The 27,362-nt window shown below is 34.0% G+C and overlaps 1 protein-coding gene across 10 annotated transcripts in view; it reads right to left on the reverse strand.

Moving 5' to 3' along the window:
* Positions 1–27,362, reverse strand: part of PIBF1 (progesterone immunomodulatory binding factor 1) — a 197,489-nt gene that overhangs the window by 75,886 nt on the left and 94,241 nt on the right. For all 10 annotated transcript variants that reach the window (XR_012009976.1, XR_012009977.1, XM_072782813.1 and 7 more), the window contains 2 exons: positions 9,249–9,414; positions 2,419–2,569 (listed from right to left, as the gene is read on the reverse strand). Coding sequence is in view for 8 of the 10 variants with exons in the window: in XM_072782813.1 (XP_072638914.1) it covers positions 2,419–2,569; positions 9,249–9,414 (317 nt within the window). In the remaining 2 variants the exon portion in view is untranslated. The remainder of the gene's footprint in view (positions 1–2,418; positions 2,570–9,248; positions 9,415–27,362) is intronic.

Raw genomic sequence — 27,362 nt, forward strand, 5'->3', positions numbered from 1 at the left:
GATCTATAGAATCATTAGCCTATGGAGAGTAAATGAAATTGTGGAAAGGGATAATATTATCCAGAGAGAAAGTAAGTACAAACTGCAGAATAGTTGAGGGGAAAAACCCCTGGTGAACAATTAGGTACAGTTAGCTAGAAGAGACAACAAAAGTGATGGAGAAGAAACAATCAGAGGCAGGTGATTCTCAAGAAGCATCTCAAGAAATGTGACAAATGCCTTGTAGTGGTAACAAGTAGGATGAGATGTAACAGAAGGTTCCAGAATCTGACAACTAGAAATCTGGTTTTCTTTTTATATTGGAACTTATTTAGCTTCTGGGCAATACCCCTCCCTCCCTCCCTTCCTTTCAAGTAGGCTCCATGCCCAGTGTGAACTAACAACTCTGATATCAAGATCTGAGCTGAGATCAAGAGTCAAATACTTCACCAGCTGAATTCAACATGTAAATTATCAACTATAGTTGAATATTTAGTTCTTCCTAAAAAAAAAATAAATTTACATATTGTAAGAGGTAGAAATCTTAAGTCTACCTTCAATGAGTTCTGAGAAATATACACACACATGTAACACAAAGCCTGTAAAGATACAGAACATTCCAACACCCTAGAAAGTTCCCTAACATCTCTTTTCCCAGTTAATTTTTGGTGACAATCATCTTTACCGGCAACCACTGTTCTGCAGTTTGTCACTGCAGATTAGTTTTTCCTCTTTATATAGAATTTTATATAAATTTAGTTATATCAGGCTTCTTAGACTAAGCACAAAGTTTTTCAGATTTTCCATGTTGTTGAAGAACCATTAGGTTTTTTTCTTTTTATTAAAGAGTGGTATTCTATAGTATAAAATGTATTATGGTTTATTTAGTCATTTTCCTGTGATAGTCACCTGGGCTACTGCCAGTTTTCAACTATTATAAATACAGCTCCTAAGAATATCCTAGTAAAAGTCTTTTTGTGTGTATATGCTTTCTTTTTTCTTGGGCAAAATACATAGGAATAGGATTGTTGGATTATTGGATAGGTTGTTTGGCTTTATAACAAACTGCAATTGTTCTATATTCTCACTAACATTGCTATAACCAGTCTAATTTCAGCCATTCTGGTAGGTGTGTACTGGTATTTTTAAAAGTGGGCCTTAACAGGCCCTTTAATTTCCATATAAATGGAGCATAAAACATATTTTAAACTTATTATAATGTTTAATATAACTTATAAAAATAGAAATCCTTGCCTTGTACTCTCCCTTAAAGGGAAAGCATTTCTACTTCATCATTAGGTATGATGTTAGCTGTAGGTTCTTTGTAGATACCATTTATCAGATTTAGGAAGCTCTGTTCTACTCCTAATTTGTTTAGACAGAGGGACATATGCAAAGGTATGAAGAAGGAGTATGGAACATTCAAAATAAGATGATATGATAGGGAACGGTAAGGCATGAAAGATAAAGGAGAGTCCAATTTAAAAAGTCATGCTACAGAATCTGACTTTATACTGTTTTAAGAAGATTGACAGAGAGGCATTAAAGCAGGTGTATGGTATAATCAAATCTGAGTTTTATAAAGATTCCTCTGACTCCAGTGAAGACACTGAAGACAAATTTGGAAACTGTTGAAGTTATCAGATATTGACCCCAGAAGTGGAAAAAAGTGATAGGAATGAAATAAAAGTGTTCCTTCAATTGGCCTACAAATATTACACAGCCTTTACAAGAAAATGTGTCCCAAATAGATTTGAATTTAACCTCAGCTTCGATTGAACTTTAAACCTACTTTATAAAGAATGCCCCTGATATTTCCAACTTTTGAACAAAAATAATGTGCTGCAGCAAACATCTCAGTCAATGGTGAAAGGCTGATTTAAAATATTCCCTTAACACCAAGGATAACACAGGAAGACAGCACAATAAAAGGAAATAGAAGAAGTAGAAATTAAAGGTCCAGGATTATAACCAGCATACTCAATAAATTTCTGTTTTGCAAGACTCATTCAAAGTGTCACCTCCTCTCTTAGGTGTTATATTCCTCACCTCCAAGGTTGGAATTAACTTATGACTCTTCTGTATTTCCACTGAGAAATGCCTATTTATTGATAGTAGCACATATCTGGCTACTTTAATTATCTTTGATATGTTTGTTTCTTCCAGTGGTCTACATTAGGAACTCTTATCAACAAGAATTATCATATGAAATCCACAGCTTTGGATTCTTGCACATGTAAACTTTCAATTGTTCAACAATGGAACTGAATAAATGGAAAAATAAAATCTCTCACAGTTAACCTATTTTTTAAATGCCAACTACTGAAATTAAGATTAATTTTTAAAATATACGAAATATACCAAAGCAGTTTTAGAAGCAATACCAGGTTCCCTGTACTGCCAGTAAGAGCTGTGTGTGTGAGGTAGTGGGTGACTTACTTTCTGCAGTTTGCATTATTATTTCATCAAGCTCTTTTTCCAATCTCTCATAAATGTCTAGCCTTGCCTGATGCTCAGAGTTCTGTGATTGAAGTTCAGTAATGCGTTTTTCAGAAGAGGCTTGGAGACTATAAAATTCTTTAGTTAAAACCTAACAGTGGAAGAAAAAAAATTGCCAAGGCAGAATTAAAAAAGGTTAGTAGTTAAGACAAATATGTGACACAAAAATACTTTTAGATTTTTTCCTCCTTTCCTTTAAATATGAGGAGAAAGTAGCTCAAATGAGATGAGAGGAGGTAAGACACATCTATTTCTAAGGTAAATAATTCAGTTGTTTGCAACTGAAAACTATGAAGCACTTTATTATTTGAACTGAATAAACAACAAAATTAAAACTTAAGAGTTATAGAAATAAGATTAGCATTTGCTTGTTAGAACTAAGAAATGCAAGAATGTCATACTTACCAGAGGGTCATTTATTTGGCAATTGTAGCTATTGGAGAAAGGCTTGCAGGCTTACAAAACTGTGCATAAAAATAATATACTCAGTTTTCCATCAGAGCTTATTTCATCTATGCTTACCGTGGTTTTAATGAGAGTTCTGGTTTCTTGAACAATCATAAATTCAAAGCAACAAATCAAAATGATAAATATGAAGTACCACTTGGGGCAGTATCAGAAAATGCCTTTCTATAGAAAGGAAGGATTTAAAAAATTATAAGAGCTATGGAAATTGGAGTTATTTTGTATAAGAACAAAAAAATCCTACATTCTTCAACGGTGATTCATTGAAGGAATCACTAAAAAAAGAGAGACTATTTCTAGTGACAAAGGAAATGTTTCAAAGCTAAAATAAAATTCCAATTATCTAGAAAGTTTGCTAACTAGTACAGACTAAATTATGGAGTGGTATTACAGTTGCTTCTCAATACAGCGTAAGCAATGTAGTATTTCCTTAGAAGCAATAGAGTATTATGGTTAACAATATGGGTTTACAGCCAGAAAGATTTGGGTTTCATTGCTGGTTTTGACACTTATTCGTTGTGGATCTTAGGCAATTATTCTTTCTAGGACTAACTCAAAACATTGTTGGATTACATAAGATGATAAATTCATGGTGCTTAGTAGAGTGCCTGAAACACAGTAAGTTTGAAAAATACTATTACAAATTTAAGAATTATGAGAACATTGTATTAAATGGCTCGTAGAAATAGAGATCCATTGGCTAATTACTCTGAATTCTATATAATGAAACAATTTTTAAAAAAAGATTATTTATTTATTTGAAATAGAGAGAGAGAGAGCAGAAGCAGGGGGAGTGGCAGAGGGAGAGAGAGACTCCCCACTGAGCAGGGAGCCCCATGTGGGGCTCGATCCCAGGACCCTGGGATCATGACTTAAACCAAAGGCAAACGATTAACTGACTGAGCCACCCAGGACCCCATATAATGAAACAATTTTTAACACAATTTATTTTCTCTCATGACATAAAGTTCACCTTAACAAATGTGATTGTATGCTTTCTCTGATGTGGAAAAAGGAGAAGATGCAGATCTATTTACAGTTTTTACAAACAAAAATTACAATTTAATTTTCCTTAACCTATTCTATCTTATTTTCCTTCAATTATTTCCATCAAAACTTCCTGCCAAAATAAATTAAGCATTATCCTCCACTTCCCAAATTTTTTTCTTTGGAAGATGAAGAAAGAATAACATGGGAATAATGATGATTATGATGATGATGATTATATGATGATGATGATTTTAGTGTCCCTGATTAGATCAGAAAAAGAAAATTCATCTTTTAGTACTATTTCTTCTTTATTCTTGCCAGCTGGGAATATATTTTTTAGAGACTTATTAATTCATTATACTAAATCGCTAGTCAGTGAAATAATCTAGAGCTTTCATAGAATTTACTATATTGAGATGTAATTCATTAAGACTTTGGTGGCTGATCACACTAATTCCATGGTCAAAAGAGGATCAGTAAGAACAGTGTTAAATGACTACTCTCACAACACAGTTGATACTTTTCGTCTGTACTCCACTTCCCTCAATGAAAATACCACAATGAAAACCTGCAGATATGGACATCTAAAGATATGAACAATCAAAATGTTGAAGATGAGATATTTCAAAAAGTATTATTTTATTTTATTTTTTAAGATTATTTATTTACTCATGAGACACACAGAGAGGGAGAGAGGCAGAGAAACAGGCAGAGGGAAGAGAAGCGGGGCTCCATGCAAGGAGCCTGATGCAGGACTTGATCCCGGGAATCTGGGATCAGGCCCGAACCAAACGCAGATGCTCAACAGCTGAGCCACCCAGGCATCCCAAAAAGTATTATTTTAATAAGAGATTTAAAAAATAGTATTAAATTGAGAAATATAATTTAAAATTCCTATTTTTGTAACACAGAAGAGAGATTGCCAGAAACCTCTGTACTCCATTTTGTAACACAGAAGAGAGATTGCCTAATACCTCTGTACTCCATGGTGAAGAATTCCCTTTTACTTTGGATTTGTCTGACTGGTTGCTATAAATTTATTAGTGTTTCTGAAAAGCCAAAGAAGAACTTGATTACTGGACCAATGGAAGGCTATTATATTAAAGATTCTTTATGACAAACCAACATACAAATATTTGAGTTCGAACATGAGTGCATAAAATAGATCAGCTGCTTTTAGAAATCCATTAGATATTAAGCTTTCACAGTGGATATTTCCTTACTTTAAATAATAGAATGATGATACAAAATTACATAAGATGATATATGTAATTACATATAAAACAAATGATAACACGGGATGCCTGAATTGCTCAGCGGTTGAGCATCTGCCTTTGGCTCAGGCTGTGATCCTGGTCCTCGGATCGAGTCCCATATTGGGCTCCTTGCGAGGAGCCTGCTTCTCTCTCTGCCTGTGTCTCTCTCATGAACAAATAAAATCTTAAATAAAGAAAAAAAAAATGATAAAAAAACTTTGGGTCAATAATTGCTTTAAAAAAGAGATAAAAATATAAAGTCTGTATTTTGGGAGCCTTTGCAATTAAAGTAAAATATGCAGCCCAGGTGGCTCAGCGGTTTAGGGATGCTTCGGCCCGGAGCCTGATTCCGGAGATCTGGGGTTGAGTCGCACGTTGGGCTCCCTGCATGGAGCCTGTTTCTCCCTCTGCCTGTGTCTCTGCCTCTCTCTCTCTCTCTCTGTCTCTCATGAATAAATGAATAAAATCTTAAAAAAAAGAAGTAAAATATATTATCTCCAAATTATAAATCAATGAAAATATTGGGTAAAAGCCACAGAAAAGTACATAAATACAACAATCTTTATCTTTCACAGATTTCTCTCTAAATTCACTGTAAATAAGAATTCTTAGAAATACCTTCCAGGATTTCAGAAAAATGGATTCGAACAATAATATTACTATAGTAACATTCACCAAACCATTCATTCATTCATTATTTACTGAGCATCCACCATGAGCAAAGCATTGTGTTAGGTATTGGCAACATAATGATAAATGAATAGTTCCTGTCTTCTCAAGGCTCCCAGTTTAACAGAGGAGGAAATGTAAAGAAATTTCCTTAAAGCCTCACTTTTATCAATCAGTTTTTAGAATCATAATATTTTTTGCCAAAATGTTTCTCCATTACCTTTACACAAAAAAACACAATAATTGCTAGTCAACTGAATTCACTAACCACTCACTCTCTATGGGAGAGTGGTTTTCATACTGCAAGTTGTAACCTTTAAGAGGTAATGAAATCAATATGGATTGCAACCAGCTAAAAATAATAGAATGGTTCAAAAAACATCAGTACCATGTGTTGTAAAGTATTATTTAGTGAAATGTTTAAACAAACAGAAGTACAGAGTAAGAGGGAAATGGTTTCCCTGTCTTCCTATATATACCCCCATCCCCTTTCCACTTGCCTCAAGACACATTCTTAAGCACAGTCATCCAATCTGGGGGAAAAAAAAGAGAAAGGCATTTTGCTAGGAATTATGAAATTTAAACTATGGAAAATATACCTTGAAAAGATGAATTTCAAATTAGAGCTGATCAAATACAGTCTGACTGAAAATGTGTGGGAGAACCTGCCGTTGCAGATTATGACTGTAGTAGGTTCCTGAAGAAGGTATTTGAAAAAATTTTAAATGCTCAACACCAGTTTGCTTTAGAAGTAGACACTATCTACAATTTTTGTTTCTGTTTCTTTATATATGTATTTAATATCATTTTAATATTTTTCTCTAAGGCTTTATTTTTCTGTGAGAATCTTTATCTTGTTAATCTTAGTTTTATTTATCAGAATGCTTTGCAGAAACGTAATCTCTGAGAGAGTATTGTAATGAAAACTTATTAGCTAATTAATCATGCTAATGACATTATTATACTTTCATTCGATTTTTAAAATTATTTCCCACAAATCTAAAATATTCAGGAACACGATTACATGTAACCATAGAATTCATGTTTATAGCAAAAATATAGTTTTATTTTATTTTAAAAAATATTTTATTTATTTATTCATGAGAGACACAGAAAGAGAGGCAGAGACACACAGGCAGAGGGAGAAGGAGAAGCAGGCTCCCCATGGGGAGCCGGACATGGGACTCAATTCCAGGTCCCTGGGATCATGCCCTGAGCTGAAAGCAGACACTCAACCACTGAGCCACCCAGGTGTCCCACAAAAAATACGGTTTATAACATACTAACTGAAAATTGTTTATCTACTACTTAAACAAATTCTAATTTTTACTATAATAAATAAGGCTGTGATATATTCCATTAATACAAACTCTTACAAACATCTCTTATTATTTCCTCAGATAATATTCCTTTAAAATTACTGGATCAATTTTTTTAAGGACTTTAACATAGGTCACCATATTGTCCTCAGAAGAGATGTATGTTCCATTTTCTAACTGCATGAGATTTCCTCTTACTGGTACTCTTGCCAGTAGTCTGAAAACAATAAACAGATCTACGTAAAGCTAGAAAAGAGTTTAAATTCACAATTCTGTAATTATTAGGGAGAATGCATGTTTTCATCTATTTTTTAGCAATTTGCATATCTTTCCTTAAAACCAGTACATTCCTTCTTTCCATCTATTTTCTAGAAGAGGAAGGTATATCGTTTTGATAAGAGATCTTTCAAAAGTAAAGACACAGCCCTTTCTCCTACATAACACAAATATTTTTCAGTCTTCATTTTGCCCTTTAATAGAAACATTAAACGTTTTATTTTTCTTATATTTCTTCCCCTATTTTTTTAATTTTTATTTTTTTTTAAGAGTTTATTTATTTATTTGACAGAGAGAGAGAGCACAAGCAGGGAGAAAGGCAGAGGACGGAGCCCGCTGAGCAGGGAGCCCAATGTGGGGCTCAATCCCAGAACCCTGGGACCATGACCTGAGCCGAAGGCAGATGCTTAACTGATTGAGCCACCCCAGTGCCCTTCCCCTGCTTTTAATCAACACATCAACAGAATTAATCCCCAAACTGATATAAAATTTCATCTGTATTTACTTTTAATAGTTTTATAGTTCTGTATTTACATTTATCTAGGATCCATTTGAGTTTTATTTTGATATGCAGTGTGAAGTATGTAAACTGTTTTCTCTAAATACTCAAATGATTATCACAGCACTATTTGTTGTCTAATCCACCTTTCCCCCTGATTTGTAATATAACCTTTACAATGAATACATTCTTAAATTTATGTAATTATGGGTCATGAGCTTGTACCTGATACGACTTATGGATGTTTCTTCAGTGTGTTTTAATTGTTCTTGCCTCAATGAATTTTAAAATGTGATACACATTTCTTTTCATTATTTCTTTTTAACAATTTTCTTCAAAATTTTTTTTATTCTTGGGGAACCTGGGTGGCTCAGTCAATTGAGTATCTAACTAGTGGTTTTAGCTCAGGTCATGATTTCATTGTTGAGAGATTGAGCTCAGTGGGGAGTTTGCTTAATATTCACCCCCTGTTCCTCCCACCATTCACATGCACATGCTATCTCTCTCACTCTCTCTAAAACAAATAAGGAGATCCTAAAAATTATTCTTTGTTTTTTTTCCCAGTTATACTACAGAATTACTTTGTTCAGTTAAAAACAAGCATGTTAGTATTTGATTAAAAATAAACATATATTACTTGATAAAAATAAGAAAATATGTAATACTGAATATTACCTTCCAGAAAGATGGTGTTTCTTATATATTAGTGAAGTGGTATGCTTTTCTTAACATAGGCTCTGCATTATTCTTATTAAAAATATTCCAAGTAATTATATATTTTTGATTGCTGAGAATGAGATTTTTTTTTCATTTTCTAACAATTCCAGTCCTTTTTGTTACACATCTTTCTGAAATACACATATCTTGTGAGTGTGTGTGTGTGTGTGTGTATGCATGCTCTCATGTACAAGTACAAGACAGTGCTAGGTCCTACAGGTAAAATAAAGCTCAATATGATATTCACCCTATACTTATTGAGCTTACATGCTATGCTAATTTTATTATTTTATTTATTATTTTTTAAAATTAAAATCTATGCTCAAAGTGGGACTCTAACTCATGACCCCGAGATCAAGAGTTGCATGTTTTACTGGCTGAGCCAGCCAGGGCCCCATGTTATGCTATTTTTTTTTCTTTCTTTCTTTTTTTTTTTTAAGATTTTACTTATTCTAGAGAGAGAGGGGGAGAGCACATGGGTGGAGGGAGGAGCAAAGGGGGACAGAGAGGGAGAAAGAATCTTAAGCAGACTCCACACTCTTCTTATGCTAATTTTAAAAGAAAAGTTTGTATACGTACCTCTAATTTTTTCTGATATTTTTCACATTCCAATTGACACTGTGTGAGATTTCTTGCAGTTTCCTCTTGTATAAGTTGAACACGCTCAGTTTCAAAAGATTTTAATTTACTTTGATGGAGATATTCCATTACTTTGCTTTCTGTACTAAGTTGCAGTTCTCTGTACCTGAAAGAAACAGAATGGTTATGAGACTTTACAGAAATCTCAATGATTTATATAAACATAAACATGACTTCTACTTTTTTCTATACCCCCATATTATTATGTAGTTAATAACTTATACAGCAAAGCTTTTGTAAATAATTTAGATAGGCATACGTATGGAAATATGCTAAGTGTGGAGAACAAAACATACCAATTAAACTACCTCTACTGCTTCCTTTTTTTTATTCCTTCCATCCCCAAATATTGCCTATTATTATTATTTTGTAAGACATTTAAAATAAAAAATAATAAGAGCAAGTTTCAGTTATATTGCTTAAAATGATTTAATTTCTATACATTTCAAAGGCCTTCTTAAATCTACAGCAAAACTGATTCTAAGCCTGCTACTTTCTAAGTAACGTCAGAGGATGGCAGGAAATATGCGCATTGGACTGCAAATTCTTAGGACTTTTGTAAAATAAATTTTAAGTTAGTAAATATATATATTTGGATATTACAAGAAAACATAATGCACACATTACAGAGATAAATATATAACAAATAGTCTTTTATAATACAGATAAGGAACATTTTCTTCATACCATAGGTCTAACTAGTAATAAAACCCTTTCCATATATAAATCACCACATATTATAAATTTGAAAATGCTTCAGGACGATTATGTTCTAGAGAGGAAAACACAGGACACATTATACTGTTTTAGAGAGCTATTATGAACCCAATAAAATGCTAGATATGTTATTAAAATTCATTTATTCAAATATTTATTCAGCTAGTCCCTATGCTAGGTAAATGTATATACAATGTAGACAAAATGGCTCCCCTCCCAACAAGTTAGTTTTCTGGGGAAGATAGGCAAATAAACATGAAAATTCAATATGGCAAGTACTTCAATAGGGTAATCCCTTGGTTCAATAGGAATAGAAGAAGGAGACATAATTTGGTTTGTATAGATCTGAGTTTGTGTAGTGGGGAGTATATAAGGAAGACTGGGGTGGAAAGTGTAGAGATAAGAAACAGAGTATATGTACTGCAGGGAAGCAGAGAACACAGTCTATTTTATTCAGGGTATCTCATGTAATCCTCACAACAACCCTACTAGGGATTTTGCAATGAGAAACCTAAGGCTCAGAGATGTCAGAGAATTTAACCGGAAGAAGCTGCTAGGAAATAATAGGTTGGGTCTCAAATCCAGCCATATTTGACTCTATAGTAATTGGTCTTTCTAGTACTACATGATATTCTGAACTGATAATTCTTAGATCAGATAAGCTTTTAAAGGTCATTTCATGAGGTGATAATAAAATAACATTCAAAGAATAATCAAGAAAGATATGCATGAGATATTTGCTCTTGGCTACTTCACTTCTGGCATTCTTTTGTCTTTGAAAAAACATCTGACATTCAGATTGGTGGAAGTTCAATGTATATTGGTACACATGATTTAATATATAGCAAGGCTTTCAGGTGAATACCAGCTTATGTGTTTAACATTTTGGAAAGTCCTGCCAGTAATTATACACACACACATACACACATAAAATTTTTACATTTTTATCTTAAAAATATTTTTATATAGGTAAGCAAACACTGCTATTTTTTGAGACATAATATATACACCATAAAATTAATCCTTAGAAGTAGGCAACTCAGTTTTTATAGTTTTTATATATTCACAAAGTTGTGCATCACCATTATCTAATTACAAAATGTTTCTATCATCCCAAATAAGAAACTCATATCCACTTAGCAAGCACTCCCCATTTCCCTCTCCCCCCAGGCCCTGGCAACCACTACTTTACTTTCTTGCTCCATGGATTTGCTTACTCTGGACATTTCATACAAATAAAATAATATAATATGACTTTGATGTTTTCAAGGTTCATCCAGGTTGTGCCATGAATAAGTACTCCATTCCTTTTTTTGGCTGAATGGTATTTCATTGCACGGATATACCACATTTTGTTTATCCATTCATCAGCTGATGGACATATAGGCTGTTTCTACCTTTTTGCTATTATGAATAATGTTGCTATGAACATCTGTGTAGAAGTTTTTGTGTAAACATATTTTTCTCTTGGTTATATATCTAGGAAAAGAGTTGCTGGGTCAAATGGTCACTCTATTTTTTTTTTTTAATTTTTATTTATTTATGATAGTCACACAGAGAGAGAGAGGCAGAGACATAGGCAGAGGGAGAAGCAGGCTCCATGCACCGGGAGCCCGACGTGGGATTCGATCCTGGGTCTCCAGGATCGCGCCCTGGGCCAAAGGCAGGCGCTAAACCGCTGCGCCACCCAGGGATCCCTCACTCTATTTTTAACCTCTGAGGAACTCTCAAATTGCTTTCCAATATGGCTGGACTATTTTACAGTCCCACCAGCAGTTAGGAGGGGGCCAATTTCTCCACATTTTTATCAACACTTACTATTGTCTATTTTCTTTTATTACAGCTATTCTCATGGGTGTGAAGTGGCAAAAAAAAGTTCTTTTACTCAAACATTTGTTAATCCAACATTTTACTGACACGAAAATGTCCTCGGGGTAGATTGTTTTATAAACATAAGTGTATAAAACGTGTGAAATCAATATCTATTTTGTATGCTAACTAGGGAACACACGACACTGCATTACCAAAATAAATTCTAGGTAAGTCATTTAGAATGTGATATTGATCTTTAAAATTGCTTTGAAAAGATTAAACTGCAAAGTTTGCTTTTTTATGGATTCAAGACATTGTGGGTAATCAATGCCAACTCTAAATAGGAAATTACAGGCTCAGCTTTTTGCTCCACCTGTTCTTATTCACTACACAGCATTAGAAAGTCACTTTTAGCACTATTACTCTTATCCTTTATTGAGAAGTTAAATAACAATAGGTATCTCCTAGAAATTTGAGAACACTAAGTTTAATAAATTGACACTTCTATAAGTCAAATGATAATTCTAAAGTACTAATTTATTCCTGTGTTGTTTATACAATGAAATAATTTGCCTCCAGTTTAGATGCCTATGTAAAAATTCTGAATTTGTTAAAGTGAGCTGTGACGATGCTGAAGAAACAGCTGCAAAAGCAGTTCCAGCATGAGGATCAGGTGATGAAAAGAGTGAGCACTGCGATCTCAGGTAATTCCTGCTTGCTTGTTTTGGTGATATAACCTGTCACATTTTACTTTATTGATTCTGATTTCTCATCTTATCCTCATAAGGTGAACGGACATCTTATTTGAATGAAGTCATTATTATTCACATGTTAACAACTTTATGTTTGACAATCTGATTCAGCACAGTAACCCTGAGAGGTCAAATTTCCTATAAAGAGATAGAAGGAGAGAAGTTAAAAGGCAAAAAACATCTGTAAAAAAGGGAGCTACAGACATGCTGACCCATAAGAAATGTTTGCAGGCTATGGTGAAGTAATTCCAAGTAGCATGGTATGTTCTGCAATGCTGAGAAACAACTGTAGGAGAAAGATCAACATCAACATGCTATTCAATTCTCAGAAATGGTAGAACTCGGGATCCCTGGGTGGCGCAGCGGTTTGACGCCTGCCTTTGGCCCAGGGCGCGATCCTGGAGACCCGGGATCGAATCCCACATCAGGCTCCCGGTGCATGGAGCCTGCTTCTCCCTCTGCCTGTGTCTCTGCCTCTCTCTCTCTCTCTGTGACTATCATAAATAAAAAAAAAAAAAAAAAAAAAGAAATGGTAGAACTCATTTGAATAAAAGCACTGTATAAAACACTAAATAACAACAGGTTTTTAAAAAATAATATTTACTTATTTTAGAGAGAGCATGAGTCGACGGGCCGAGGGAGAGGTTGAGAGAAGCTCAAGCAGACTCCGTACTGAGCATGGAGATGGAAGCCACTCAAGATCCTGAGGTCACGACCTTCACTGAAACCAAGAGTTGGACGCTTAACCGACTATGCCACCCAGGTGCCCCAATAACAACAAGATTTTATAACCGTATTTATAGGAGTAGTCTTTACATATACACTATGATGAAAGTTTTGCTCATTACACTCTGATTATTAAGCCAAGAAATGCATATGGTTTATTTCCAACTCTATCAACAAGTTTATTGTTGGATAAAAAGGTGAAGGACCTATATAATTAACCTTTTATTTAATGTCAGTTTTTTTATGCCCCCAAGAAACAACTGATCTTTGAATTTTGTACACAAAATGTTCATGGCTATCTCAATGTTAAAACTGGATATTTAGATAACTGAACCCAGTTATCTATTCTCATTTGGTAGATAGCCATCCTAAGGTAAAATACCCAAAATAGATTATATTCAGTGGTGAAGTTCCTGTAATCATCAGGACCAGGAAGCAGTCCTTCCATTAAGAAGTTTTAAGAGCTTGTCCAATCTGGAAGGAAGGCAGTGCAGCAGTTGAGGCAAGGCATTTGTCTGTGTGCCAGAGGACAACTGTGTGTAGACAGAATATAGGAAGTAAAATCTGCACAAGGAAGATTGGCAAAAGAAGCTAAGCAAAGTAACAGGATTTTCAGTGTCTGGCAAGGGTTTAGGGAAGGATTTTTAGTAGTCAGGCACTAGGTGGATTAACTGAGAGAAAGAGAAAGGATTCAAAGGTATTCTGGGTCAACACAGAGAAAATACTGTGGGACTCAGAAAAATACAAAGGAGTAGATAGTCATGGCTGGACCACTATCCTTTGTGTGAGGAGGATATCTCATTATAAAATTTAAAAGTAAATGGGGCAGAGGCTGCTGATAAACTTGCACGTAAAGGGAACACTTTGAAACAGAGATGCACTGGAGTCTCCAGATAGGAAGCCTTTGGTGGATTTTGCTGTGAGAAATTGGAGTTGACAGGGGCTGATATCTCTAGTCAACTGAGAATCCATCTTACATAGGTGGGCTACCAATCCCCCAATCCCATTCTATTTTGCTGTCTCAGACTTTTCTTTGTCCTTTTTTTTGGAAAGATTTATCTGTTCACTTGAGAGAGAGAGAGAGAGAGAGAGAAACACACCACAGCAGACTCCTTGCTGAGCTCAGAGCTGAATGCAGGGGGCCAATTCCATGACCCCAAGATCATGACCCAAGCCGAAACCAAGAGTTAGTCGCTCAACCCACCGTGCTATCCAGGGGCCCCTTCCTCTTTATTCTTTTAATAGGGCCTCTCTGATTTGATGATCCTTTTCAAATTATTCATTTTGGTTGAGCTAATAACTAATCCACGCCTTGAATAATCTTTGTGCCTGCTATTTCTAATTCCCAGGGGATAAGACTCATTCTTTTTACAAAGAATTTTGGTTGTGTTTCTAGACCTGTACCACATGTATTTCTAAACTGTATAACATGTCCAAAATGCCTCTGAATAAATTACTGAATAAATAACCAAACCATAAGATTCACTTACTCCAACTAAGAATTGAGGAAAAAACCTGTTTTTTTTTTTTTTTTTTGGATTTTTTGCTCCTATGACTGAGAAAAAGCTAATTGTCTTAGGTTAAAGATACAAAATCCTTGAGTTTTTAATTATGTCTAAAGTTTTTTTTTCCTCTGGTTCCAACAGTATATATCTGTGTGTGTGTATATATACACACACACATACATATATAGAACAGTACATTAACTAGATTTCTACCAAGTACATATTTAAAGCATACTAAAAGTGAGGCACAGGAAGACACAATACTTTTTTACAAAAGTATATTTTAAATTTATTCTTTTAAAATTGCTATTTTATATAGGGCTAACTTTCCATTAACCAAAATATTTCATTCATTAACATCAAATTCATTTAAAAATACTTACTGCACACCTGTGTTAGGTATTAATTATTAGATACCAATGAACCACAAACAGCATCACTGAGGGGTGCCTGGGTGGCTCAGCTGGTTAACAGGATGAGTGCAAGTATTTCATAGGACTGGGAAAAAGATACTTATTTGAACAAATAATTCTGTTATTGTTTAGAAAATAGTTTTGAGGGGTGTCTGGGTGGCTCTGTTGGTTAAGTGTCTGACTCTTGGTTTTGGTTCAGATCATAATCTCATGGGTCCTGAGATGGATCGTTACATATCAGGTTCTGTGCTCAGTGAGGAGTCTGCTTAAAGATTCTCTTTCTCTGCCACTCCTCCCACTCCTGCGTTTTCTCTCTCTCTCTCTCTCAAATAAATAAATAAATAAATCCTTAAAAATAAATAAATTAAAAAATATTTTGATTCATTTTTATACTGAGGTAATTAAAAAGTCACATAAGAAATGTCCTTTCACCATTTACAGTTGGTGTCTTTTTAAAAAAGTGTTTTAAATGTTTGTACTGATTATATAATAAAAGACAAATATCATTCATAAGCTCATAATGATAACTGCTGTTTATATCTATATATATTTCTTATCTTCTCTGCACAAGTAAACATTTTCAAATTTATTTTCAATTCTGTAAGAAATTTATCAAATCCATTCTTAGGGCAAAAGCTTCAAATATTACAGATAAAGAATAAAGATTTTTTCATTACCACTCTCAAATCCATTTCTCCTTTTAGAGATAAACATCATTATCAATTTTCTGTGTATTTTTCTAGATTTTTTTAAACAACGTGCATGTATTATACACAGAAGGATATATCCATTTCCTCTTACTTTAAAAAAAATGGCATTGTGTCACAAATACCCTGTAAATTCCTTTTTTCACTTAAGAGTATGTTTTCAGATCTTTCCCTGTCAGTACCTCATTACTTTCATTTGCTACACAGGAGATCACAATGCAGACAAAATTATTTAATTAATATCACTCCATTTATTTAATTCTAAGCTGATGAATATTCAATTCTTTCTAATTTTTAAAAATTAAATCTAGTATTTTCAAGATCATCCAAATAATGCGTCCTATGCACAAGTGAATGTTTCTCTAAGAGTGATATCATGAATTGGAATTGTGTCAAAAGATTTTAAGTTTTAATAGATTCTGCCCAATTTTCCTCCCAAATAGCAATATAAATTTAAAATATTACCAGAAGTATATGAAATATGGTTTATCTACATCCTCACCAATCTTTGATATTATATGTTTACTATGCTCTTTATATATGTAAATCACACCTTCACATAGAATTTGATATCCTTGTTTTTGCTGATTCTTTTTTAAAGATTTTATTATTTTATTCATGAGAGACAACAGGAAGAGTGAGAGGGAGAGATAGAGAGAGAGAGAGAGAGAAAGAGAGAGAGAGAGGCAGAGGGAGAAGCAGGGCAGAGACACAGGCAGAGGGAGAGGTAGGTTCCATGCAGGGAGCCTGGTGTGGAACTCCATCCCAGGTCTCCTGGATCACACCCTGAGCGGAAGGTGGCGCTAAACCATAGAGCCACCCAGGCAGCCCCTTGCTGATAAAACTTAAAAAGCTTTTATACTATTAAACCCCTTTCATAAGCATTATTATTGGCCCCATAATTTCCATTAAGTATTTCTCTATTGTTAGACATTTCATCTCTCCCCAATTTCTTAACCTAATTTTTTACACCAAATAGTAGCACACAGTTTATTCACCCACACAATGCGATGGGTTTTATTCTGAATAACGTCTGAATTTCTGAACCAAAATACATCTTTGAAGGAATAAGGCCTTTCCAGTTGATGGCTGCTCCAAGGACTATGCTTGTAAAGCAGTCCTATTGACTAAAACCAGTACAGTAGAGAGAAGTATAAGAGCCCCAAACATGTCTACTTTAGTGCAGGGTATTCTAATTTGGATCCATATATTCTGATGTGTTTCTTTTAAAAATATAAACTTGACTCATTTACTTACGTATACATATAGATATGTATTACAGATATATCTAAAATCACATAAGGATATTTACATTTATATAAAAAGAAAAAGAAAAGAAAAAGTGTAAATCCTAAAAAAAAAATGGTTTCACTATAGCTAAAGATATCTGGGAAAAGGAAAGCTAGAGAAAAAAGTTAGTTGTTTTTGTGTTACGTGATTTGACTAAAAAATAATTTTACTACATGCAACTCAAAAGTTTTTGATACAGGCAAATTAAAAAATGAAACATTACCTTTGATACAAATAATTCTGGCTCAAATATATCTTACTTCTCACAATAAAGTATTATTAGCCAAGCAAGGGATGAAGTATATATCATCAATGTCTAGTAGAATAAATCTTGGTTGGTTAGTTCTTTAAAATTCTGAAACATTTGAAAGACCTCTGATTCCAAGAATAATAAGCACTGTTGTTGTACCACACTCAATCTATAATTCCTAATTGGTACTTCAAAAAAGCAAAAACAAAACAAAAGCAAAAAACCCCACCCCTCCAAAACCTCTGAAATACACAAAATCAAAACAAAACAAAAAACTCCCAAAGAAATAACAAACTCCACACTGAGGAGGGCACTTGATGGGATGAGCACTGGGTGTTATACCATATGTGGGCAAATCAAACTTCAGAAAAAAAAAAAGAAAGAAAGAAAGAAAGAAAGAAAGAAAGAAAGAAAGAAAGAGAAAAGAAAAGAAATAACAAACCCCAGAAAACTTAATATATGTTAGAGTACACATCTGAAATTGCTTTCTTTTCATTGATATTAAAATAGAAAATGTTATTTAAATATTAAAATAGAAATTGCTTTTTAAGAGATTTTATTTGTTGTTCTGCCAAATGTTTTCTCTGTTTTTATCATCTTGATATTACTAAATTTTAAAATATATATCTTGATACTGAATGAAAACTGTTTTTAATGAAAATCAGGAGAACAATTACTTAAGTTAAAAAATATGAATATAAAATTACAAAGAATCAGAGTTCTGGTAACTCTGATCTTTTCCTTTCAGTTGTGAAATTCTCTAAGCCAAAGAGAAACCAGATAGAGAAAAGTTATAAAAATAGCCATCAATGTTGCAACAATGGTTACTACAGGACAAGAGAAAAGAATTTAAAGGTACTGGGGTATTTCTCCAAATGTTTCTGCCATTTCAATTTCTTCAACAAGTTCACTTCTCAGCTGTAAGACTACATCTGTCATTTTTGGCTTACAGACTAATTCTTAAATGAATGTGAGAAATCTTTTTTTGCTGGGTTAAAAACGCTGAGTATGTTTAACAACTGCACCATGGATTTATAAGAATTTCAAGCATCCATTTAGAGTAATTCAATGCATCTATCATATCATGATCAAATAAAATATGTAATGTCATTAATAAATAATATGCAGTAATGTTTGGCCATCTTATAAAGGCAAAAAATAGGTGCTGCAGGTATGTGAGGATAAAAGTACTTAAGTGAAATAAATGAGAGGAATGTAGCCTTAAAATAAATCAAAGCATACATAAGATAAAATTAGAGTGAAATATTTTATAATAGTGTTTGAATGGGCAGCTATTTTCCCTTATGTGGCAACGTGACACTTAAAATTCAGCTTGAATCATCCTCTGAACCAAGAGTATTTATTATATCAGTGCTTTACAACACTCAAAACTATTTCCTGCTGCCTTTAGCATATACTGCAGAGTGTTAGGATACATTTTAAAAAATCAAAATATATAAAACTGAATCTAAAATAGTCATAAGATCTATTTTCCTCTTGATTTTGCTTTGAACCTAAAAACTGCTCTTAGAAAAAAAACTCACAAGAATAAGTACTTTTAGAGGATGCTTTTATGGAGTAATGTCAAGTATGAACCGTAGCGGGATAGAAGCTAATCATAGTTTTGTCTTATTTTTCCAAAATACATAGCTCAAAGAAAAGAAATCAACTTATTATGGTTAACACACAAAGTACTGAATAAGGCAAAAAGGGATATAAAAAATGTTTATTCAGACCAACTTCCTATGAGCAGGCAAATGCTATAAATCTTAACACAGAACTGTACTAAGAATGGGCTATAGAATTCCATGAGGACTTTAAAGAAACTCCTGAATAGGGATCTATGGACCAGAGTCCTAGGACTTCAAACCCAGATAGTTTGGTAACAGAGCTGGCAGGAATTTTTTCTTTTCTAAGGGCGAGGATGACCCCTAAGCTTAATTTTATCTAGCCCAACCAAGGATAACCATCAGAACCCCTTGTGGAACTTCTAAGAATATTCTAGGTGTCATGCATAGCCCCACCTCAGACCTACTGAATCAAAATCCCTGAGGACAGACTTGGGAATGTTGAGTTCTGAGTGATTCAAAGAGCAAATATATGGAAAATGCTGACACAGTGCCTTGTACAATTAAAAAAAAAAGAAGTTCCTTGAGTGCTAGAATGTTGCTTAATGCATCTTTGGATTCTTAGGATCTAGTGTATAAGCTTTTAATGAATATTTACTGCATTAAAGAATGGAGTCCTATTAACCATTTTTAGATGTTATAAAATTTAAATTACTAAATAGGTTCAAGCCAGGGTAAAAAACACTAAAGTATCACAAATTAATTTGATGAGGGGTAGTCTTTTTTCTGAAGTATGACAAAACCAGTGAATTAACATGATGATTACTTCCAGGGTTAGGTGTCAGCGTAAGATGAAAACAAATTACAGGGAGTGAGGAAAAAGAAACCAAAATGATTATAGGATAGGTACAGCTGAGCTAAGAAAGATTAAAGTTTCTAAAAATGTACACTTTGGTTAATGACTAAGGTGTAGAAGGAGACATGACAACATCCTAAATATTTTAAATACAGAAATGCAAAAGAGGAAGCAAAGTTAGTGTGATATGACAATGTGAAACACCTAAGTTCTGTAATGAGTTAAAGTAATTGCAAAAAGTACACACAATTTTAGGAATGTAAAAGCAATTCAGTAGCCTACCCACAAGAATGTAATGAAGTCAATCACTAGGGCATAAAAATAAAACAGAAACGAAGAAGAAAAACATAAGACAATAACGAGAAGAACTAAATCACTTTGATAGGTGTACTTCCCCACTCTAAGTTACTAAATAACCACTTAACTAGTTTTTCTGTAAACCACTAGCTTGGGATTTTCAAACAAGTAGATATAAAATACAGTGTTATGCCAGGTTACAGTTAACACATCATATTATAATCAGATTTTTATTTTCTACAGCTATTCATCAAATGAGAAAGCTTACAAGATTCCACAAAATGTCTGTGTACCTAGGTATTTATTTAACAATCTGTTTATGGCTATATACAAACAGGTCAGAGTAAACATGAAATAATAAAGTACCCAATATAATCAAAGAAACTCAATAAATATTAATTGAAGGAAAAAATAAACATTTTAAGAATCTCTGATTATTATTTTGAAGAAATGCCTTTTCTTCTTAAATATTTTCTTAGCCCTCAGTCTTCTTATATTTTCCTTGTTTCCCCATCCCAGAAAGTCTTGCTCCTCTTCTCTAGGCTGGTTGAAAGTCAGTGCTCTTATTATTGCCCTGCCTCCTCTTCTTTTTCTCTCACTTGCTTTATTATTTTTTTTTTCTCACTTGCTTTTGGAACCAAGATCCAAAGAAGTGATTGTGAGAGGCTTGTAATCAATATTCAGAGATGAACCCTAAAGGTATACATGAAGAGAAACATCAAAGAGACCAACACAAAGGAGAAAAGCCTAACATTCTGGTGTCTTTTTTTTTTTTAAGATTTATTTATTTATTCATTCAGAGAGAGCGAGAGAGAGGCAGAGACACAGGCAGAGGGAGAAGCAGGCCCCATGCAGGAAGCCCGATGCAGGACTCGATCCCGGGTCTCCAGGATCACACCCCAAGCTGCAGGCGGCACTAAACCTCTGCGCCACCGGGGCTGCCCAACATTCTGGTGTCTTAGGTTTGTATTTGTTTTCCATGTATATATATATATATATATATATATATATATATATATATATATATATATTTTCATTTAATCATCTCCAAAACTCTACCAAAGAATTTAGTACTATGCTCTTTTTAGAGATAACTGAGACACAGAAAAGTTAATCTGCCTAAGGAAGTAGCATTGCTGGAATCTGTATTCAAGATTGCCTCAAATTTCTGGGCTCTTACACTTTAACATACTGTATCCAAGAGAGAAAGAAATATTTTTAAAAAGTTAAACAAAAGCTTGTGCCAAAAACACATCCACAATGTTCAGCAACATGCCATTGGCAGGTAAATGAGGACAATCTGAGATAATTGAAGGAGAAAGAGGCTAGAGACAAAGAACACGACTGAAAGGTGGACAAAGATGAAAACTGGTAAGGGCTCTCCGCAAAAAGAATAAAACACACAAAGGCTCTATGTGGGCAGAGGAAAACCTGTGCTTTAGGCCAGAAGTTCAAGGAGGGTGGAAGGTCATTAAGGGTGTGATGGTTGTCAGAGAAGGAAGCCAAGACAGGTTATTTCCCTTTGCTTTGGCTCTGTAGCTTACTGATACAGCTGGGAATGAAAAGAAGAGAAGGCCTTTCCTTCAAAATTATCCTTAAAACAAAAAAGGTATTACTTTTTTGAGTTCTTACAAAATCTCTCTCCCTGAGTATTCTCTCCCTGAAATACAAAACACTATTTAGGGAAGACAAATTGGCTTGCAAAAACCATAATCAGTGCAAATTTTGAATGCGGATATTGTTCATTTGAAGGAATATATAAACATAAAAATAAAGACATTTAAAATAGATTAAATAAATATTTCTAGGATACAGCTTCCCAACTACACTGGAAACAGGTTTAAAGATTATTTTAAAAAGATATCTAAATCAATCGCATTTTGAAGATCACAAACATGCCAAAAGAAGAGAAACAAAAACTTTCCCTAATTATTTGAAGGGGTACTTGTGGCTAAAGATAAAAATCCAGTGACAGAATCATCATCAAGGGATTCAAACAGTGAAAAAATAACAAAAGCAGTAAAGGTGATATATTTTGGAAAACTGTGTAGGATAATTCAGAAAGTGCCTTAGATGATCCTGAAGGTTCATGTGACGAGACTGAAGGGTATTTGTTTACATAGTGTAATTTTGAATGTTTACATATAACTATAGTAAGCAAGGATTCTGAAGCCAGATGTGTGGGTTCAAATTCTACACCTGCGCCTTACTACCTACCTATCTGTCTCAGTTTCCATATCTGTATCATGGTAATGAAAACAATTTCATCATATGAGGATTAAATGAATTAATATTAGTAAAATACTTAAAACTGCTGGTAGAGTAAGTACTACTATGTTAGTGGTTGCTGAATAAAATTAAATATTCAAGATAGCCAAATCCTTAAAAAAAAAAAAAAAGCCTATTGTGGGAAAAATGATAGGTGACCTCAGATGTTTTCTTGGCCAAACAGTTCTATTTTTCAGTCTGGTCAAGAGGTCTCATCATGTTTCATATTTTTTCCTATGAAGAGTGATGTGTTCTAATTGTTTAAAATATGGACATTTTGGAAGCACAGAGTTTGGTTTTTCTTCCAGTTAGTGGAATGTTAACAAGTTAATCTCACCAAGACATAGAACTATGTCTTCAAAGTCAAATAACTTCCCATTTACTCAGCTAAAGAAATAAATGAGGAACATCACTGTTGATATCAAGGAAGGAAATCTACAAATAGTGACCTATCTGCTCAGGTTTGTGAACAGTTGTTGAGAGAGACATGGATAACTAGTTAGTGACCCCGGCTACTTAACTTAAGCTGCTGAAAAGCTGGCATAAATGCTTTAGATAAATGGGTCTGCAAACTTTCTCTGTAAAAGGCCATAGAGTAAAATTTTAATTTTAGGTTTTGCAGGCCATACAGTCTCTGTTGCAACAACCCACCAGAGCAGTTGCTAGCACAAAAGCAGGTACGCATAATCTATAAACCAATGGATGTAGTTGTGCTCCAATACAACTTTATTCAAGGACACCAACATTTGAAATTAATATAATTTTCATGCGCTATGACAATATTCTCCTTTTGAGTTTTTCTAATTAAAAAAATATAAAAACCATTCTTTGCTTGCAGGTTACAGAAAAAACGGATGGCTGGCTAGATTTGGTCTGTCTCTGGTTTGAATTGTCAACTTACGATTTGAATTAAGAGAAGCTGTAGGACATTAATGATAGACAACATGCTAACCAAGCCATGACCTGGCTTTTACTGCTTAGAATAAACTTGTTCAAGTCTATTAGACCACTATATTCTCTGTAGTGATTGTTCGAAAAGTCATCTTTTATCAAAGCTCTCAGATCATTGAGAGGCCACTTTATTCTCTCTTGATGACTTTCTCTTTACTAAGATCAGTACCTATCCAGCAAAGGTTTCTTCTGGTTCCCTCCTCTCTACCTCAAAGCTCGTTTCATCCTAACTTTCTTTATTTTCCAACACTCCTATCTGATAACATTTCTGGTAACGTTTCTTCTCTGGTTAAAGGACCAGAGTTCTCCATTTAACCTCTTGATACTAAAACAGTAACTTCCTCAATGATCACTTCTTGATTACATTTTCAAACTTTTCCTTTCAGACTGCCTCTCTTCTGCTCACAAATATATTTAGTGTTCCTGTGTACTAAAAAAGTGGGGAAAAGCTCAAATTTCACCTTAGTTATCCTCTTAAGCTAATGGTCCCTCCTCCTTTTCCATTTGTTTACAGTTGGTGCTTCTGTACCTTCACAGTTTAACCTCTTATAAGCTAGTTTCCACTTCCAAATGTCATCTGAAAATAGAAATCTTAAATTTCCAATGAGTTTTTGGTCTGGCCCTCCCACTACTGCCATAAAAGTAGAGAAACAGATTTGAATATTGGCACAATCATCCACTGGCTATTCTTTTTTTTTTTTTCTCCACTTAAAAACTTTAATGGGATATAAAGTGTGTAATTCACCACTTTTAAATGTGTAGGTGTATGAATTTTGGCAAATGTCTACAGTCATGTAACCATAACCACAATCATAATATACAGCATTTCCATCATCCCCCTAAATTTTCTGTGCTTCTTTGAAGTCAAATCTTTTTTCCAAACTCTGGCTCCTGGCAACTTCTGATCTGCTTTGTTATTAGTTTTGTCTTTTCTAGAATGTCACCTAAATGGAATCAAATAGTATGTAGCCCTTTGTATCTGCCTTCATTCATTCAACAAAGTGCTTTTTAAAAGATTCATCCATGTTGTTGCATGTATGAGTAGTTCCTTCTTATTGCTGAGTTCATCGTGGTATGTATGTGCCAAAATGTGTTCATTCATTTATTAGTTGATGTACACTGGGTTGTGTTCAGTTTTGGGCCATTATGAAAAAAAACTGCAAAAGCATTTACTTACATACAATTCCTGTGTGGACATGTTTTTCTCTTGGGTAAATAACTAGAATTCCCGGATCATACCATAAGTGTATGCTTCCATGAAACTACCAAACTGTTTTCCAAAGTGACTGTATAAATTATACATTCATACATTCAATGGAGGATCCACTTGACCCACAATCTTGCCAACATCTGGTAATATCAGTCTTTTGAAATCTAGTCATTCTGTAAGTTACAGTGGTATCTAATTTGTGATTTGAGTTTTTATTTTCCTGATGATTAATAATGATGTTGGGTAGCTTCTCTTTTGCTTATTGGTCATTTGCATTTTTTCTTTTGTGAAGTATCTATTCAAACCTTCGGCCATTTAAAAAAATGTTTAAAGCAGGCGGTTTGTCTTCTTAAGTTGTAAGAGTTCTGTATATTTACTTTATGTGTTTGGCAAATATTTTCAAGTCTGCGACTTGCCTTTTCCTTTCTTACAGAAGAACAAAATTTTCTTATTTGGATGAAGTCCCAATATAACAAGTTTTTTCTTTATGGTTCATGTTCTTTATGTCGTATTTACGTAATCTTTGATCAACCAAATTTTACTAAGATTTTCTCTTATGCTTTTTCTACCTTTCTAGTGTTACTTCTTTTATCTGGATCTATAAATGATTACAAATTAATTTTTGTATTTCATGTGAGGTAAGGGTTGAGGTTAAATTTCTTGCATATGGATACAAAAATGTTCCAGGATATTGGATTCAACAATTCCTTATTGAATTATCCTGGTACTTTCCTTCTTAAAAATTGCTTTGAAAAAAAAAAATTGCTTTGGACTTTTGGGTCCTGTGAATTTCCATGCATTTTTGAGGTTAGTAAAAATAACAACAAAAACAACTTGCTGAGTTTTTCATCAGGATTGCACTCAATCTGTTGTTATTCAGTTTGAGCACAATTGATACTTTATCAATACTGAGTGTTCTATAATTTCTATTTAGGTCTGCCTTACTTTTTCTCAGTAATATTTATCATTTTTCAGTGTACAACTTGTACTTGCTTCTTAATTTGTTAATTTTGTCTTTAAGTATTTAATATTTTTGATACTGTTACAAATGTTATTTTTAGGAACTTTTACTTTCCAATTTTCAACTGCTTATTGCTAGTATACAGAAATACAATTGGCTTCTTTCATAAATACCCTATGTCCTGCAATCTTGCTGAAGTTACTTATCAGTTTTAGTAGTATGATTGTAGATTCTAGCTAAGAAATTTTAAGAAACAAACCCCTCAGCCTTAATTTCCTTACTTAAGAAAATAGCATCTGTGCAAAATAAATAGAATGAAATTACTCAAAAACCCCTCAAAACATTTAACACAGTATCTGAACCACAGCCAATATACAGTACTTATTAAATCCCTTCCCAAATTTCAGAGTTCTTATTATAAGTTTAAGCAATGTTGACATATCCCAAATCTTTATTTCCTAGGTCTGATCTTCCACCAGGCTTGAGACCCTTATTCCCATTTATCTACTATATTTTTATATGTGAATGGGGTTTTGAAATTCAAATTCTAAATCAAAATCATAACCTTCATTCATCCATGAATCACTTCTGCTTTCTGAAAAAGTAATTCTTCTTTTGAATTGTCATCTCAGCTACTCAGTAAATTCTGAAATCACTAATAACTCCAAAGACACACTCAAATCTAGTCAGTTACCAAATCTTGTAATAACCACAACAGCTAATATTTAGTGTTTATGTGACAAACCCTATGTCAGATACTCATTTAGTCCTCACAATTATATTAGTAAAATTACTATTATTATCTTTACTTTATACATGAAGAAACTGAGGCACATAGGAGCTAAAAAACTTTCCCAAAGTCAAGCACCTGCTAACAAAAGACCCAGTATCATAACCCAGGCAATCTCCTTCTAGGAATAGTAATCTTCAAGATAAACTATACTGCCTCTAATGCATGCAGACTGTGGGATCCACTCATTTGTGATGATAGTGGGATTGAGTGCTATGTGATGATTGATATTCAGAAAAATCCATGAAATGTCTCATGCTTCATTAAAATTAGCATCCCTCAGCAAGACGTTCTTGAAAAGACATGTAGAAAGGGGTCAGACACAAATGGGAAATATGATTATGTTAATAGCTGAGCTTAGAGTGAAAACCTCAATTCAGAGATCTCTGGTAGACAGGGATAGAGAATGTAATAGGTTTAAGAGAGCCTTCTAATAAGCCCCAGTCCCATCTTGACACTGGCTGGTTCCTGGAGACTACATTAGAATACATATTGCAGAAGACTGAAAGAGGTGCAGGTGAGCGCCAACCTTCTATTTTTGTTCCAGTCACAGGAAGGTGTACTTGATTGTGACCTTTCAGTTAGAGACCACCCAGCTAGAAACATGGCCCAAACTGTCTTAGAATATGGCCCAAACATATCAAACATTTCTGTTCTATGGGAGCGGATGGGTGAATAGAGAGCAGGGTAGAAAAAGCTCTATCATTCATCATCCCCTAGCTGTATTTCTAGAACCAAGTCTCCCATCTAATCCCCATGCCAGCATACCAATTGAGACCACTGTTATCGCTCATCTAGACTTTAGGAATTCCTAACCAGAGTATCTTGTATTATTACCCTGAACCTATATCATATTTACTACCAAGTTAACTCTGTGATTTTTTTAAAAAGATTTTATTTATTTATTCATGAGAGACATAGGCAGAGGGAGGAGAAACAGGCTCCACTGCAGGAGCCCGATGCAGGACTTGATCCTGGAAC

The sequence above is a fragment of the Canis lupus genome, chromosome 17 (assembly GCF_048164855.1).
Source record: "Canis lupus baileyi chromosome 17, mCanLup2.hap1, whole genome shotgun sequence".
NCBI lineage: Eukaryota > Metazoa > Chordata > Mammalia > Carnivora > Canidae > Canis > Canis lupus.